We start from the raw sequence: 17,746 nt of genomic DNA, 5'->3' as shown, positions 1-17,746 counted from the left end.
GGCGTTTCCCTAGTAGACACGTTTACTAATGATTATACATCACGGACTAAAATAGATAATATCGGCTAACGGTATGACACATTATACACCATTTCGGATAAGCATAGTATTCTCACCAGACAGGGTTAGCTTGAATGGCGCATAGGTCTTCATTTCCGGCACACATAGTAGCACTAATTTGAATTAGTTACTTTCCAACCCACCTGAAGTCTTTTGCGAGTGATAGAGATAGAGTGAAGAGTTAGAGTTAGAGAGAGAGAAGGAGATGTCAATTGTCAAGAGCGCAATCAAACATGGCGGGTCCCCTTTTCCATATAGATCGAGATCGATGCCTGCACGTTTATTGCTTTACTCTCTCTTCTTTGCCTGCCGCGGCGCTTCCCGCTCCACTCCAATGCCAACCACGAAGTCTTTGATCATTCAGCTCATTCAATTCAGCTACACAAACTCTCCTTAGAGCTAACTTCTCCTGTAGTCCAGATATTGAATGGACTGAATGGCGGACATGGCATGGCCCTTCATTCCACTTCTCAGCTTCTCTGTTCTTCACCACCACTCGACCATGGCGGACATTTTCCAGCTCTGCTAATGAAATCCTATCCCTGAAGATCTACAGAACCCAAAACTGGTTAGTAAGATTGTTCTCTCTTTCACTATAAAAACCCACTTTTCCTTTCCTGTTTTTCATTGTTCTTTGATCTGAAATCATATTGTCTGTGGCATTCTTCTGTCTGGGTATCTCTGGTTTGTTTTTGTCCTTTCTGGGTCTTCTTTGTATCAGACCGGTAGCTTGAGGAAATTTGAGAAGGATATGGAGCGGCAAAATGGAGGGCGGAGATGGGCCAATTTGAAGCAACGGCTAGGATTGAAGGGGATGGGGTGCTGTGGAGGTTCATGGAGTCCGACGTCGTCGACTTTGACGATGATTGAAGGCTTAAGCTTAAGCCGCCATGGAAGTAGCCGCAGCCATAGAGAAGATGGGGCTCGGAGCTCTGCATCTTCCGGTGTAAACTTGGCGATGGCTCTTGCGGCGGAAAGAAATTTGAGGACCGACGAAGGAGGCCCCACTGGCGCCGGTGATGTGAAATCACTGATGAGATTATTTGAAGAAATGGACGGTGGGGATTGGAAGACAAAAAGAAAGGAGAGTGAGAATACCGGTGATTGGATGTGCTGCGTTTGCATGGAGAGGAGTAAAGGTGCTGCCTTTATTCCCTGTGGACACACCTTCTGTAGGGTATGTTCTAGGGAATTATGGCTCAACAGAGGCACGTGTCCTATTTGCAACCGTTCGATCATTGAGATTCTTGATATTTTTTAAATTTGCAACATTTCCGTAAATTATTCTCTCTATGTGATTTTTGTGTTCTTTATGGGGGTTTCCCCCCTTTGTTCCCTTCTGAAATGCTTGGTCGGTAAGGAACTAATCATAGTAGAGGAGGAGAATAGTCAGAGGTGGAATGTTGGTTTGTGCACCTGGATTGACTTCGTGCCATTTCGAACTAAGAGGGGCAAAAAGAGCTGAATTACTCTCACGATAATTGTGCACGAGTGTGATGCTAAGGTAGAGCTATGTAAGTTATAGTTAAGATTGTCGACGATTTTCTCTATTTATCGCAGAAGTTATTATGATTGCTCCATTGCTTCCGACGACTTATAATTTGCTAATCTCGAAAGAGATGGAGGTGTCACTTATAATGGTAACTTCATTTGCCTAATTGGAAGGTTATGAAAAGAAGGGCTATGAGTGCAACATAAGATGGAAGAAGTAACAAGGAAACTGTAAGTTTCACAAAAGATGATCTAAGATCCTCTTCCTACCGAAGATAAAAAGATACATCACTTTGGAGGTAGAATTAAGGAATAACATTGCTAGTCATGATCATGGATGTTCACTCTAGCAACAACTTAAGAATTTGCCGAGCAATGAATAAAAGAACTCATTCGTCGTACAACAAATGTGACAATGAAGTCATTCGACAAGATATCGCATGTGTTTAGGCGGATTGAAGTCATTGTCAAACTCTCTCTATGCATCTCCTTCATCACAATCCTCAATCTTCTAAAATTACTTCGAAGAACTATCTCATATTTTAGTCAAGGGTTGAAAGGAAAATCTCCAAAAAGTATTGGACAATTTTGAGACAAAAAAGTAGAGAGATGATGTTTGGAAAGTGTAAATGGGTGTGTAAAGGTTTGTAGGGACTTAGCCATGCGTGATGAGAAGAACCGCACCTAGAGGCCCTTTGCTGCCCACACCATGCAAGACTCAACTGCATGGGGTATGTATATTCATAATAATGGTACCACCGGGAGTGCTAATAATGGGATGCTTTTTTCATTAGAAAATGCCTAAAATGGGAACTGAAGAGAGAGATCTAATGTTAATTGCATGTAAATATACAAATACAAAGGAGTGAGGGGGTAGTAATCACTTGAACCAAATGTGAGGCCTAAAGAATAGAATGACAAGTAATTAGAGACCACTGAAAGGTGAAAACAGCTTCGGAATGCCTTCTTCCACTAATGAACATCCTCCACACCAGATACAGCCTTACAAGACAAATTACCTTTCGGAACATCAAAATGATGACGGCAAATACTTAAACCCTGAAATGTCAAATAGTTCGATGAACCTCTGATCTGAAACTCTTGCCTTCGCAGCCGCAAACCTCTGGTACTCATCGAAGACTGACGATAGGCACCATTTCTGCAACTTTCTGAAGCATCCCACCACGCAACCAGTTCGGTGCTGGCGAGTGACAAATAAGTTGAAGCTATTAGAAACTCGATAGGAACCGTTTGTGTATATGTTAAATCACCGCTCAACTCAAAAATATAAGATAATGGGTTACAGAATATCAATACTTTACTTTGATACTATATCAAAATCACTACTGAACTAAAAAGTTAAAACGGATGGATTATGGTACATTCAGTCAATAAGGTACATACCTTCCCTCGCTTGCAATGGATTAAAACTGGGCGATTCCTCACATCTGCATGGTGAAGAGATAATGCTATAACATTTAAAGCGAACTACTACTAATCCAGCCTCATTGGAGATTTAAAATGGAAGTATGGTAGGTACCGAGAATAACTTTAAGTGCCTCTCGAATTGTAACGTCTGGAATGTTCACAAAAGGCTCCTGCATTTAATTTCAACAACAAAATGATCAGCTCTCTTTTACAGTAGTATCATAAATGGAGTCCTATTCCTACTATTACAGTGTTCTATGAGCTCCAGCTGTTAAAAAGTAGTGTCGGCATGACACTAAAACAAAGCAAGGAATGGAGGACGCACCCTCTTGACCTCTGAGTTCTCTAAAATGTTAGGATTTCTATGGGTTTTTTGCGAACAATAAGCATTCAGTTGACAATAGGTACATGTCAAGAAAACAAAGCAACTTCATTAACTTCTCAAAGGAACATGGAAGCCTTATAAGCAATGGAGAAGTTCAAAATGAAGCCTAACGCCCCCTTCCCTCACGCAACCGCCCCCCCGCCCCCCACATAGGTAAAAGTGAAGATATGTTGCAACAACCTAAGTCCACCGCCGGTAGATATTATCCACTTTCTTATCGTAGTTAGCCTCACGATTCTAAAACGCGTTTGTTAGGGAGAGGTTTCCACACCCTTATAAATGTTGATCTCACAATCCACCCACCTTGAGGGCCAAGGTTCTCGTTGGCACACCGCCCCATGTCTAACTTTTATACCATTTGTAATAGTCTAACCTCACCGTTTAGTATGTTACGTATCATTGTCACCCTTATAGTTTTAAAACAGTCTTCCACACCCTTTTAAAGAAGCCCAATGCAATGATAAATGATGATAATCAAACAACCAGCTCTCCTCTCTTTCTCTGGTTTTATTCTCGCTTTTATGTCTGTGTGTGTTTCTATATATTGATCACATAATTGCTTAATCTGAGTTAAACAAGACCAGGAAGTTTTCAAAAGTGTAAGTTGAGAAGATATGCATTTCAGAAACATCTGGGATAGCATTAATGTCGGATCAAATTTCATACCAAAGAGTACATTTGATCAGCGCTCATATCCAAATTCCTCATACACTCGAGAATCATGTTTACATATGCATCAACCTTGTCTGAACCCGCCTAGACAAATTTACACAAGCTAAATTTTGTTAGCTAAATCCCAAGAACAGTTTTCATAAACTCGTAGAAGCAGTCAAAAGCCACCAATTAAACTAAGATGTAAAGTACTCTTCAGAGACTCAGCATCAAATTTCCCAAAACCAAAACATATGTTATTATTAGAAACAACTGAAAGCAAAGAGTGGTTCTAATCTGTCTAGTAAATTCATACGCATACAGAGCATAATAACAAAAATCACTTTAAATGAAGCTTCTCCTGAGAAATGGAACTGAAATTTGACATAAATGGTCAAATATCAAATTCATTGAAGCATCACAAAACAGCAAATTAGAACAGAAAAGGCATCGCTCTCATTAAGATATCAAATTATAGACAAACAGACAAAAATTATATCTCTCAGTAATGATTATTTCGATGAAGTAAAACTTTAAAAAGGGAAAAAAAAAACTTGAAAAATAGGAACAAGAGAACGAACCTTAGAGCCTTCAATTCCGAATTGAAACAATCGGATCCCATTGGACTTGAGAAAATCCACGCTGACCTCAGGATATGGCTCGGGGCAAAGACATCTGCAATATCCGATCAAAAACAATCAGTTCAAATTCAATCGTCGATTATCACTCAAAACAGAAAACAAAACGAAGGGAACAAGATCAAGATCAGGCGAACAGAACAGAACAACGAAAGCAACAAACAACAAATCAGTAGGAAAAGTCATACATAATCGAACGAAGGCCTAAGGTCTGCAAGAAGGAGAAGTTGGAAGAGTCGGGGAAACCGGAGCGGAAAATGCCATTGTCAACGACGGCGAAGTTCAGCGGAGGAACGACGAGGTCATCTCCGGCATTCTCGCAGTCATCTCCATTGACGACAGCAGGCGTGGAAAGAGTTGGATGGAGATGGTCAGAGTCATCATCGGCGTCTAGGGAACTGCGTATTTGGTCCGAGTGTTGGGACTGGCGGTCGAGTGTCATGACGGTGTGAAAGAAGATGCAGTGTAGTGGAAAAATGGAGATCGGCTTGGGAGGAAAAATATTCAGACGGCGGAAGAACTTGGATTCGTTCCGGTTCCAACTCCGATTCCGTTCTCGATGAACACTTTTCCCTCGCTTAATTCGGAAACTATTTCGACAGTTAAAGAAAAAAGAGCGAATCGGTGGACCAAGCAAGTTGGTTATATCGGGAATTGCCACTTCTCTTAACCCCTCCTTTTATACTACAAAACCCCTCTTTTTGTCTTTTTAATTATTTTAAAAAATAATAATATATTCGACATTTTTTTATTAATAAATTTATCACCCACAAAATTAAATTTATTTTTTACGTTTATAAATAAAATAATTTAAAAAAAAACATATAAACCTAAATTAAATGATATCGGCATTTCATTCAAAATAAATGGTATCTAAGACAATTACGTGTCGTGTCGTGTATATATATATATATCATTTTTTTCAAAGGAACCCATCAATATTTTGACGAAAAACAATAATTCAAATATAGACGTACCAATTATTATTCAAATTAAAAATATCTCGTCAGATCAACCATCGTTTTATTGAGTTTCGATTTTTTCAACTCTCTACAGATGTCAATGGATTTAGTGGGATAAGAAGCTACAAGGGTCGATAATATTTCACCGATGCTTTCTAATCATCAACAGAACACCATTGACATTCAATCCCGACCTGAGAAAAGTTCGTCGCTACGAATTCGAAAACCCGAAAAAAGTTATTATTTTTATTTTTAAAGAAAGGGGGAAATGGACATTCTTAGGAATATGCTTCGGCAAAAAAGTGGGGTACGTTGTTTAATAATGAGACTGCGAGGGCTTTGCGCCTCGTCCTTTGTTTTTCTTTAAATTATTTTTGCGCCAAAAATATTAAATAATTTCTCTGATTTTAATTTGTCAGTTGGGGTTTAATTTATATGGAAAAGATGGGATTATTTTATATTTTATATTTTAATTATTGCATGCACTCACTTTGTTTTTGTTTTTTTTTTCCTTTTTTGGAAAAAAAATAATTTAAAAAGAATCCAATGTTTTGATTTGTGGAAAAAAGAATCTGTTTGGCCTGAATTTCTATTAAATTTTTAAAATTATAATGGTGGGTGGTTGGGGCAAATTAGGTATATTTTTAGTAAATTGAATTATTCAAAATCTATTTTTAAGATGGGTTTACAAATCAAATTTTGAGTTCATGTCAAATTAAAATAATATATATTATTATTAATTTAAAGGGATTTTTTTTTAATTTTTTAATTAAAAGTTTGTTGGTTTATTTAATAAATAATGAGTAGCATAAAAAAGAAAAGAGTTTCCAAATATATATATTGAGAGTAGACATAAATACAATTTATGGAAAATAACTTAAAATACTATATGCTTAAAAGGGTTTAATTTTATGCTTTTATTAGATTTAATTAATAATAAGCAAACTATTTTTTTTTTAATAATACGAAAAATAAAAAATAATGAGAAATCAATAGTTGAGGGTACGATGGGTACATAATAAATAATGAAGGGCAAAATAGGAAGGTAAAGTAAAGATTCTCCCTTCGTAGCCTTGTAGCTTTTTATAATATAATTTTTGTAATGTTGAAAAAATATTTCAAATAAAATAAAAATATGGAAACTTATACTTGATAGATTTAAATCCAATTTATTATTCTATTTTGTCTTTACATGATATTATGAATATTCATTGTGTGAGTTACCATGGCTGATGACACTTCGTAACTTGGGTTGGTGTCGAGACATATGAGCCATGTTAATTGGGAACCAAGATGACATGATGAGATGTGACATTGCATTGAGAAACTTTGGTTTCAAGTAGAGGCAAGGTCGAGCCATATGACTGGATTAATATAGAGGCAAGTTGATTGTGTCGCAGATGATTGAACATGCACGAGTAGGCGGCATGCATGGTTGAATAAGCTTGTATTCTACACAAGTTGTGTTGGGTGGACGAAGACAAACCTCGAAAGTGGGGCAAAAAATATTATGGGGCTTGGGTTTTTCTCAAGGTTGACTATGAGCGTGTCAAGATCACGACGCTGCACGGTTGAAAATGTACGACTGTGACCGTTGGTATTAGAGCCACAATTATCAAGTATTGAACAAAAAATTTGTAAGCCTCTAAAGTGTAGTGAGTTATATGTATTTTGTTCGTGGGCTCTAAACAATAAGTCAAACTTCGATTAAGGGGTGGTCTCATACATGAAATTTTTTTAAATATTTGTTTAATAAAATTAGAAAGTAAAATAAGATTTAATCAAATATTAATTTAATTAATAGCAAACCATTACAGCTGTGGAATTTTGAATTATAAACCTAAATTTTGCATGGTTTTTCTTTTTTTGCTGTGGGTGAAAGGTAGAACATAATAGGACGGTGTCCCCTTAGCTAGGGGCTTATGGCTATAGTTGTAGACATTTTGACATTATCTATGGTAGGGCTTGTAGCACAACATGTCAGTTGTAGACATTTTGACATTATCTATGGTGGGCTTGTAGCACAACATGTCGCCTTCAAGTTTATCGTGTTGTAATCAAAGGTGGTACCACAAAGTACATTCAAGCATCATCTATGAAATATAATATGTATTAATTATCCAAAATTAGGCCATTCATGATAATATTTAAACAAATTATAAGATGCTTATATATAATTGGCTTTAGAGATTATTTATTTATTTATTTATTTATTTATTTAAGATTCTATCTCTTTATTGTTATAATTTGGCTCAAACAAGATTGGAAGGAGAAACAATAGTCAATGTTGTTAGTTGGAAAAGAAAAGTGATGGTCAAAATTGTTGGTTTGAAAAGTAATGGCTAAACATCAATTTCAATAAAACTAATTTCAAATAATTAATTTTAAAGATTTATTGAAAGTACAAATAATAAATAAATTAGACGTTTAGAAATATATGGAATAATATGGACTAAAGATCAAAAACATATTAAACCCAAAATAAAACTGAAAAAAAAATTCAAGTTACATAGACAAATGATAAATAGTCTTAAAAGTTCAAGAACCAAACTTATAATAATACCTTGCAAAATCATGCACATCGAGGGTTTTTTTTTTTTTTTAATGAACCGAAGGAAAAATACAGATAAATAACAAATCCATAGCACAAAAAAGTCAACATATTGAAAGTATAGAGATTGGGGCAGTTATCGAAGCTGGGGGAATGTCAAAATTTGTAGCTCCATGATTGATATTATAATTACCATCGGTGTAGGATTCCATGTGAAATGGTATTTGCTTGCAAGTCTAGTACNAAAAAAGAGCTTGCGCCACGCTCAAAGTTCGCCCTGCCTTTGGAGAGAATATTTTAAGAACGTTACTGTTCACGGATTTTTACCCGTTCAATGTCAAATGACATTAGAGGATAAAATTATGTCTCGTATCCTGTTTAAAGCTTCACTTTCCAGTATTGTTAAAAAAAAAAAAAAAAAAAAAAAAAAAAAAAAAAAAAAAAAAGGGGCAGCCGGTAAGTTTGAAGTTCGAAATTAGAATTGGATTATTTTTGAGGTAACAAGCTTTAGTATCTCACAAAGTCAGTGGGATTCCGATAAACAAATGGATAATGTTCTTGAGAATTGTCAACAACTAAGAAGTTGGTGAAGTATAAGCAATCAAAAAGGAGTTGCTTTATTAAGATATTTTGTTGAAGAAAGTTCAAAATCAGCTCTTGTTCAATTTAATTACCTTCCTTCACTTTGTCAGAATCAAATTCAAGGTTTGATCAAAGCTGCTTTTCATGACTCTCTAACCATAAATATATTGTAGTCAAATTACAAATTTATGTCTATTTAGTACATATAAAAATGACGATGATGTAATAATAAAACAAAGGTCAAAAACTTGAATGATGGAAAAGTAAACATACCTCAACCAGCTCTCTACTCGATTTGAATTTATGCATGATACTTTGGGTAACGTTGAACCCGAGGAAATAGATAAGAAAAGAACAAAAAAAATGTCCAATTAGATTTAAATACTAAGTTGCACAATATTAGAAAAACCCATGCCCTAATCCTAAGAAACCAAAGAAACCAAAGAAACCAATAAAAAAACATAGATCATTCACCTTATAAATGCATAATTATAATTCCACAAGGTAACTTCAACTTCAAGTTGAAATTCATTCAAAACCCTCAAGCAAGCAAGGGAGCTTGTGGCTAGCGCCACGGCTGCACATTTTTTTTTCTTTATTTTGCATTATCTCTCCCAAATTACAAATAGCATTTCGTATACTTTTACATCGAAATCGTGGCAAATAAAAAATTACCATCAACAAGCTTCTATGTAACGTTACATAGAAGCAGATGTCGTTCACACTTCCCAACAGAAACTGGTTATTGTTTAGGCTGAAACAAACTGCCCAACAGAAACTGTTGCATCAGAAATAACTTGTTACATTTAAATAAATAAAAGTGATATCCGCATCTATTGGGGAGGAGAACAAAGTATTTTTTACAAGGGTATGAAAACTTCTTCCTAGCAGAGGCATTTTAAAAACCTTGAGGGAAAGTCCAAAAGAAAAAGCTCAAAGAGGACAATATCTGCTAGCGGTGGGTTTGAGCCATTACAAATGGTATCATAGCGAGACACGGGCCAATGTGCCAGCGAGGAAGTTGAGCCCCGAAGGGGGGTGGACAAGAGGCAGTGTGCCAGCAAGGACGCTGGGCCTCAAAAGGAGGTGGATTGGGGGGTCCCATATTTATTGGAGAAAGGAACAAGTGTCAGCGATGATGCTGGCCCCAAAGGGGGTGGATTATGAGATCCCACATTGGTTGGAGAGGAAAACAAAATATTCTTTATAAAAGTTAGGAAATCTCTTCCTATCAGACGCATTTTAAAAACCTTGAGGGGAAGCTTGAAAAGGAAAGTTCAGAAAAGACAATATTCACTTAATTTGCCCACACTCGGACTATTACAAAAAAAACCAAAAAATCTGCATAGCTGAATATGTTTAATGGAATAAAAAAAGGTATACATCTAATGGGGAATGAAAGGATTAGCTCGTGCATATTTCCAGAAAAATGCTTGGCAAAGAGGTAGAAATAGGATTGATGACAGTTGTAAACTCATCATCTTCAGTAATACAGTGGGTTCAATTCAAAATGGGCCTCCCGGGAATAACAGTTAAACATATATTATAATCAAAACAAAGGTAATAATCTAGAATAAGAAAAGAACTTGGCACTAATTTAAGTTTGGTAGGTTGCTGCTATGTACTTTTCTCTACTGACCTATCTCTTATCTCATTGTCCTACCACCTTCTAAGTTGGTTTGATATATATGTTGATCCTATGTTCCCGCCGTATCTACACAAAATATCCTAAGCTATTAAAAATTCAGCCATATATACCTGATGTAAGAAAAGATGCTGCCTCAGCAGAAAAACATAGAACCATTAACATCTTTGTGCAACCGTGGAGGTTCTGGAATTGAAAGACTCCCCGATGAAGTAATGGTTCCTCGTTCAGAAGAGGTTTCAGACAGTTCCTCAAAGTTAATAAACTGGCTCATCTGTGACGCGGCAAGATGCGCATAACATATTGGTGCAGCTGAAAAATTTAAGGAAATGAGATAACAGTTGGATCAGGAAAAGGAATTAAAGATTATGTTGTGAAAAGATTTTTCAAAGAATAAATCATGCATAATAAATTACCAATTGAAAGTGCAGTCGTACTCCTTTGATACCTGAAGAACATATCAAGATCCTTAAAACCCACTAATAATGACTTGCAATAGAAAATCTTAGGAAGAGCTGGTACATTTAGAGGAATTGTATACTTACACATATGATAGTGAATGAATAAGATTTTGAAGATCGTCAGGAGAAAAACCTATTTCATCGAGCAGGACATGGTAGTGTGCCGGCCTTGACGTGCCCTGTTATTAATACAAGAATCAAAATTAGAGAGAATAAAACAGCAGAACTTAGCTTAGCTACTAGCTAAATGCCTTCACTCATAAAGTACAAACCATAAAATGAGTAGAGTTTATGGAAATATTCCAATGCCGACATATTAGAGTTACATATTGCTAAAAGACTTAAAATCATTCCCGTATGAGCACACATGTAGAAGTCGTAATTTTTTGGATGTACAACTTTTGTATCAACAACCGTTCCTACAAAGAGAGAGTATCAACAAACGGGAGTCTAAATGAACAAATTAACAACCAATAATATAACAGACCAGGTGGAACATTTTCAGGGGCACCAGGTTGAAAAAATTGTGTGGTGATTTTTTTGCCCTACAATAACCGTGAACTTTGGAACATTAACCTCTCCAAGATGTTGGTAAGCCTGCAGTAAAATGAACATCTCAGTATCTGGTATTAAATTGACAGCTGATCAGAGGGCAACCAAATTCATTAAATGCCCATGGTTAAAATTAAAGTTTGCCAATGCCATATAATGACTAAAATTCCATCGATGTTCTTGACAGCTGAACATTGACAGCTTTTAAGCACTTTGCAAAAGTTTAGATCACCAAATGAAGCAGTGATCATTTTAAAAAACTGCAGCAAATTTTTCTCCATCAACCAACAAGCATATGATCAGATCCAAAAACAAAAGGAAAGATGGCCAAAACTTGATTACTTTATGAATACAGTAGACGGTGTAAGTTCAGAGTGATTAGGGAATATAATTGTGGGCATAAAGTACCTTGACTATTTGATCCAACTCAATGTTCAAAACTTGATTAAATTGGGATTCACTAACTCCGTCCCTGAGAATAAAATCAAAATCTCAAGGATGGGAGTCAAAGGAACGAAGTGGATGGACATGTGATTATAAACAAACTATTTAACCACCTCAGTCCTACCTAAAGACAATGATCTGAGTTGGCTTGCGGCCGTTTGCTAGTTCTATAGAAATCTAAAAGCAATTCCCTGCATTACAGGAGACGAGCATTTAATTAGTAAAATATTTACCACTATTCCCCGAACTTGTATGATAGATATTACACAAACTCGTGACTTAAAAGTACGATAAATTTAACTAACAAATTCAGGAGATCATTCTGAGATTTATGAGTTAGAACTCTAAAATATTTTTAGGTTGTGTAAATATAGTTTGGTGCAAATGCAACAAATTTAAAATAAATAAATAAATAAGTCATCCAGGTGAACAATGATTGTAGATGAAAAATACCTAATGATACCATCATCGTTGCCATCCTCCAGAGGCTTATATAGAGCATCAATCATTTCCATCTTAGGCGATTGGGTCCGTACAGCTGCTCTATACCTTGATATCAAAGGCCAAGATCTGGATCCAACAACCAACGATCCAAAAGTAAAACCAACCATCAAGTATCTTGCCAAATAAGTTAATATCACACAACAAGAAACAAAAGGTATAGTTACTGCAGCAATTGATGGAACGTCTGATCGTTCAGGAGACCCATGAGACATGTCCATTCCCAAGATCAACGTTGGAGTATCTTTTATTAACGGAACACAAGATGCATGTTCAATAGCCAACAATGAGTTTATACCTCCCAGCTAAAAGGAAAGCAAAATGCATTAGCAAAAGGAACCTAACACACAAAATCATTTACTAAATCGAAACTGCTCAAAGTTTTTTGAACTTTTACCTTTTTAGATGGACGCTTCTTCCAGGTACCTTTTTAGATGTAAGAGTCTAACATAAAACATAATGCATGAAAGATCAGAATCTGAAGAAAAGAATGCACAAGAAGGGGCGGGAAAATTCAGACCTCGAATTTTTCTTTTCTGGGAGAACACAGAGAATAAAAGATGGTGCATCCTGACACCTTTCCCATCATCTGTTCGAAAATATTCTCAACCCTGTCAACAGGGCTGGCCCTTCTAGAATGCTGGTCTTCCTCGATCAAGGTAATTGGTCTTTCAATATGCTGCAAATATATGCATGTAAAAGAGTCCAATTAGACAGAAATTACAATAAAAATAATTATATGGTCAAAGTAAGCAGCATTTGCATGTGGAAGAGAAATAGAAAAAAATTATGCAACATAATGCATGGTCTATAAAACCTACAATGCCTTTATTTCTTCCACAATTTATCAGTTCACGTGATATAAAGCTAGTATCACAGCGTGCTGAGAAATTGACCACAATCCAACGGTCAATGCGAGTGGGATTCAGAAGTGTCTGCAAGAGGAAAGAAAAAATTAGACATCATGCATGTGTTCTAATATATTAAATTTCCTCCTCAAGAACTGCATTTAGTTTAGGCTTACCTTGTTATTAAAGTTCCATCGTCCATTACGGGAATACAATCATCACTTTTACCAACTTTCAACTGAAATCAAAATTGTAGTCATTAAGGCAGAACAAAATATTGTTGAAACAAGTATGACTCCAAAAATCTCTCTATACAAAAAAGCATAGGTAAATCTACCTTCGGTGATTCGAGTACATGACCCTCAACCTGTGTTGGTTGTCTATCTATTTTCAGCGCACATTGAGCTAGCACTGGATCCTCGTCATATTGATAATTTTTCAAAGCCTGCCAGATAAAATCTTTGTCAATAAATGCTTATTAACAATAAAAATTATACAATTTCAGGTTTAGAGGAAAACTTACATCAGTGAGAACTTTTATTTTTTCTTGAGGCTTCTGCCTTGTTTTTTCTACCAAAGATGCTCTTTGCATTAAAGACAAAGCTTTTGTGTAGCGTTGAAGTGAAACAAGTGAGCACAACTAGAACTCCCCCAAAAGAAAGAAAGTTAAACGTCTTCAAGGTAAAATCATCATGAAAAATCAAATATTAACTTTAAACATAACAATTTGTTCAAACCTCTAAAGGCAAATAAGCTGGCTGTTTAGGTTTCCCAACATCTAGACATGGCAAATAAGCAGAATATGTCAATTCAATGCCACAATGTCTGACAAAATATTCATAAACAGTAACATCAACCATCTGCCCATCAGCACTGCCATTATTCTTCAGTTTCATGGAAAACTAGGACAAAAGTAGAGATGGAAGGTCAGAATCTTTCAAGAACAAAAGGTAGCAGAAGTTTTCCTTTCAAATTAGTTCGTCCAACAATGACATACAATTGTTGGTTACAAGGTTTTTCACTTAAACCAATGTTCCGATGGCTAGCCTTGACCCTCAAATTCTTAACATTCTTTTTGCCTGTACATTAGCACAAACAAGAATGAAAGGGATGTAAGAGAGAAATGAAGTACAGCACCCAAGTCGAAAACTGGATAAGGTACTTGTCAGTTCTGTACCTTCGCCCAATCAATATAACGTGGCTCCCGTACATTCTGATTGGCTATTAGGAAGTCAATCACTGGTCCAGGCTTCAGGATCATTGTGGTAGAAACATCTGTAAAATGATATAAAGGATTTTATATCGATAATGAGTGGCATATAACATGTAAAATCTTATATCAATAAAAAATAATACATAAAAGTATTACCCATATTCAAAGATAATCCATCCTGTGCCAACCGGAAGCTAGAATGAAATCCTCGTACTCCTGTTACCCCTCCTCCAACATCAGCAAAGTTCCTTGAGTCGTCATGAAAGAATGACTGCCTTACCAAAAGATATCCCCTACATTATCAACGGGACTTTGTGAAGATATTAGTTGACGGACAGAAATATATGTTTGTGTGCATGCATGTACGAATGTATGAGCTAGCTTAGAACACAGTATGACCCAGTTACCGGTTTGCTGCTTGCTGCCTTAGGATAATGTCAAACACTCTCAATGCATCCTGACTGTGGCCATTATCTACCTCTGCTCCCTTGAGGGCAGTAAAAATGGATTTCATTGGAATTTTTGTAGCAAAGCTTAGCTCAACCTTAAAAGTCTTCGACTGACAACTACGCTTTGACCTCTTTCCAATCCCATTCGGACTCCCACTGCCCCCAGAGCTACCAGTTTCTCTGTAACAATAGTAACTGTAAGTTATAAATGAAAGAACACAAGTATTTGGTTGGAATATGAAATGATACATGAACATACAGTTTTGCATATGATCCCTCTAGCACCACAGTGAACTCGAGCTTGTTTTGTGGCAGAGGACCCACGCAGAAAAGACATTTTTCTCCATCATACGCAAACCTTTTATTAGCAAGTTCAGTAGAATAAGTTTGGTAGAGTTTATCCATCAGTTTCCGCCCAATGGCCTTCCCTTCAACAGGCCTGTTATCCTCATAGCAAATTGAAACCTTTAAACCAAAAGCAATAATAAATATAAATATGAAGCCCAAGGGGAGTGGCAGCAAATAAAAGGCAGGTACCAAGAAATAACTCTTTTAAAAAAATACATACACTGTATTGATAGAAAATTAAATCTGGAGCATTAACAGATACACCAAAGTGATTAGTAAGCAAAGGAATGCGTCTCCCTTTGCTTCCTACACCACGTCTACTCATGCTCGTATACGTAGGAGGCATTGTTTTTTCTGGCTTCGTATCAGGAGGTACAGGTGGCATCAGGGGCAAAGGAGAAGCTTCGCTTCTTTTCCCTTCGATGTTAGTAATGTTAATCATCTTTTAAACCAACCAGAAAACCTGGAGCAGCGAACGCACAGGGTTAACAACTTGTAGAGAACATAATGCCCTACACTAAACATACAAGTTGAGATCATCTTAAGAACTTGACAGCGTTATAACGTCTCAATGTGTCTGAAACAAGTCAATAGAAATAAACAGGAGCTAAAACAAAAACAGTCTATAACATTACAAGACGAACAAATTTTAGTGTGTTTCAACGAAATGGAGCTTGGCATCGCTAATAATCGAGCTTCATCAATTGATACTGTTAGACGAACACGACTCTCTACAATGGTATGATATTGTCCACTTTGAGCATAAGCTCTTATGGTTTTGCTTTGGGTTTCCCCAAAAGGCCTCATACCAATGGAGAGTGTATTCTTAGATTATAAACCCACGACCATTCGCTAAATTAACCAATGTGGGACACTTTCATCCAACACCTCCCCTCGAACAAAGTACGCCTCCCCTTAATCGAGGCTCGACTCCTTTGGAGTCTTAGTCATTTTTGACTGCCTTCGAGGAGGCTTGACTCCTTTTTCTTTTTGGAGTCCTTTGTTCGACATTCGAGGATTTGCCAACCTATTGGCACGGCTAAGTTTAGGGCATGGCTCTGATACCAAGTTAGACGAACACGACTCTCCGCAATGGTAAACCAAGCTTCTCCATTGGAATGGTATTTGTTCGAGGAGCCTATCCATGTCTGCTTATCCAGACCTAACAGCCCTAAACTTAGTCGTGCCAATAGATTGGTAAATCCTCAAATGTCGAACAAAGGACTCCAACAGTCAAAAATGACTAAGACTCCAAAGGAGTCGAGCCTCGATTAAGGGGAGGCATGCTTTGTTCGAGGGGAGGTGTTGGATGATGAAAGTCCCACATTGGCTAATTTAGGGAATAATCATTGGTTTATAAGTGAGGAATACTAGCTCTATTGGTATGAGGCATTTTGGGGAAGCCCAAAGCAAAGTCATGAGAGCTTATGCTCAAAGTGGACAATATCATACCATTGTGGAGAGTCGTGTTCGTCTAACTGATACAACAACAAAATAACCATATAATAATCCAAAACATTCAACCAGCAAGGGATATCATGCACATGATCCAACAGCTCGCAAGTCCTGTTGAAAAACAATAGAACTATGCAGCTAAACATCATAGACAAGAAGAATCTAGGAACACAAGACAATCTACTGTAACTCCACAAGCCAAAGAATGAACAAACCAAAAGAAGAAGAAGAAGGACCGTAGTCCTGTATTGCATGAAAATGAAGGAAACATCCGTCGCATTCGGAAACAATGCAGGAAAACACACAGTGAAACAACAGCTAAAAATTCTCAACTCGATCGGAACCGCCAAATACAAAGACCAACGACAAAAGAAAAGCGTCAAAACAAAGTCAAACAAAAAAAAATGAAAAAGGAAGAATGCCATGCCAGTAACAGAGAAGACAGAGGAAGCAAAAATTATAGAAAAAGAAGGAAGAACAGAAACCTCAAGAAAGCGGAGCTCCGTTTAGGGTTTTGAGGGGAGAATTTTGGGGAAGAAGAAGAGCATAATGGTTGTTCTTCTGTAGTGCGTGTAGTGGCTTCAAGGTAGACGAAGCGCGCGCGAGGGAAAGGAAAACAGTGTGCGTTTATTTTGGAAGGAAATTTTTTATTAGCTTCTTCGGTTTTATATTTTCTCCAACGCTGTGAGATGGAGGAGGAATACGTTACTGCCACAACTAAATTATTCGTTAAATCGAGTAGAAAGGTCCATATATACTTAAGTCAATTGGGCCTACGGCCCACATAAGCCCAGGTTGAAAGCCCACACCATACCTATGAAAAAATTATATCCATAAAAATAGGTTTTATTTATATACTCGTGTTTTCCATTTAATTAGCCAATTTAGATAGTCCTATTGAACAATTCATCTCTACACTTATTTCTGAAGTGTGGTAAAGTAAGAGATAATTATTATTATTCAATGAAATAAATAAATAAATAAATAAAATTGAACTGTAATTTGACACGTAGCAGAGAATGTGAGAATCAAAATGTGAGTGGTGAGTGAAAAGATCATGTGCAACATCACGTGCTGAGGTT

The 17,746-nt window shown here is 36.7% G+C and overlaps 2 protein-coding genes and 1 pseudogene across 3 annotated transcripts; 1 reads left to right on the top strand and 2 right to left on the bottom strand.

Annotated features, from left to right (window-relative positions):
• The first annotated feature begins 95 nt into the window (after window positions 1-95).
• On the top strand, window positions 96-1,634 carry LOC111468383 (RNA-binding protein MEX3B-like). Of its 2 annotated transcripts, none has more exons than XM_023113578.1 (2): window positions 96-628; window positions 782-1,634. In XM_023113578.1, exon 2 carries the CDS (start codon window positions 812-814, stop codon window positions 1,319-1,321), a length of 510 nt encoding a protein of 169 aa, XP_022969346.1. In that variant the 5' UTR covers window positions 96-628; window positions 782-811; the 3' UTR covers window positions 1,322-1,634. The 2 variants fall into 2 exon arrangements, with proteins under 2 accessions (XP_022969346.1, XP_022969345.1); XM_023113577.1 differs by having other exon boundaries at window positions 96-632.
• Window positions 1,635-2,316: 682 nt separating this feature from the next.
• Window positions 2,317-5,291, bottom strand: LOC111468382 (probable tyrosine-protein phosphatase At1g05000). Its single transcript, XM_023113576.1, has 6 exons — window positions 4,842-5,291; window positions 4,597-4,690; window positions 4,031-4,120; window positions 3,092-3,149; window positions 2,956-2,999; window positions 2,317-2,752 (listed from the first exon to the last, which is right to left on the bottom strand). The coding sequence occupies exons 1-6, from the start codon at window positions 5,093-5,095 to the stop codon at window positions 2,582-2,584; spliced, it is 711 nt and encodes a 236-aa protein (XP_022969344.1). The 5' UTR covers window positions 5,096-5,291; the 3' UTR covers window positions 2,317-2,581.
• Window positions 5,292-10,181: 4,890 nt separating this feature from the next.
• On the bottom strand, window positions 10,182-17,356 carry LOC111468059 (annotated as a pseudogene).
• Window positions 17,357-17,746: the final 390 nt, after the last annotated feature.

The sequence above is a fragment of the Cucurbita maxima genome, unplaced genomic scaffold (genome assembly GCF_002738345.1).
Source record: "Cucurbita maxima cultivar Rimu unplaced genomic scaffold, Cmax_1.0 Cma_Scf00036, whole genome shotgun sequence".
Taxonomy (NCBI): domain Eukaryota; kingdom Viridiplantae; phylum Streptophyta; class Magnoliopsida; order Cucurbitales; family Cucurbitaceae; genus Cucurbita; species Cucurbita maxima.
The sequence above is the reverse complement of the archived record's forward strand: the minus strand, read 5'-3'. Positions and strand labels throughout refer to the sequence as shown.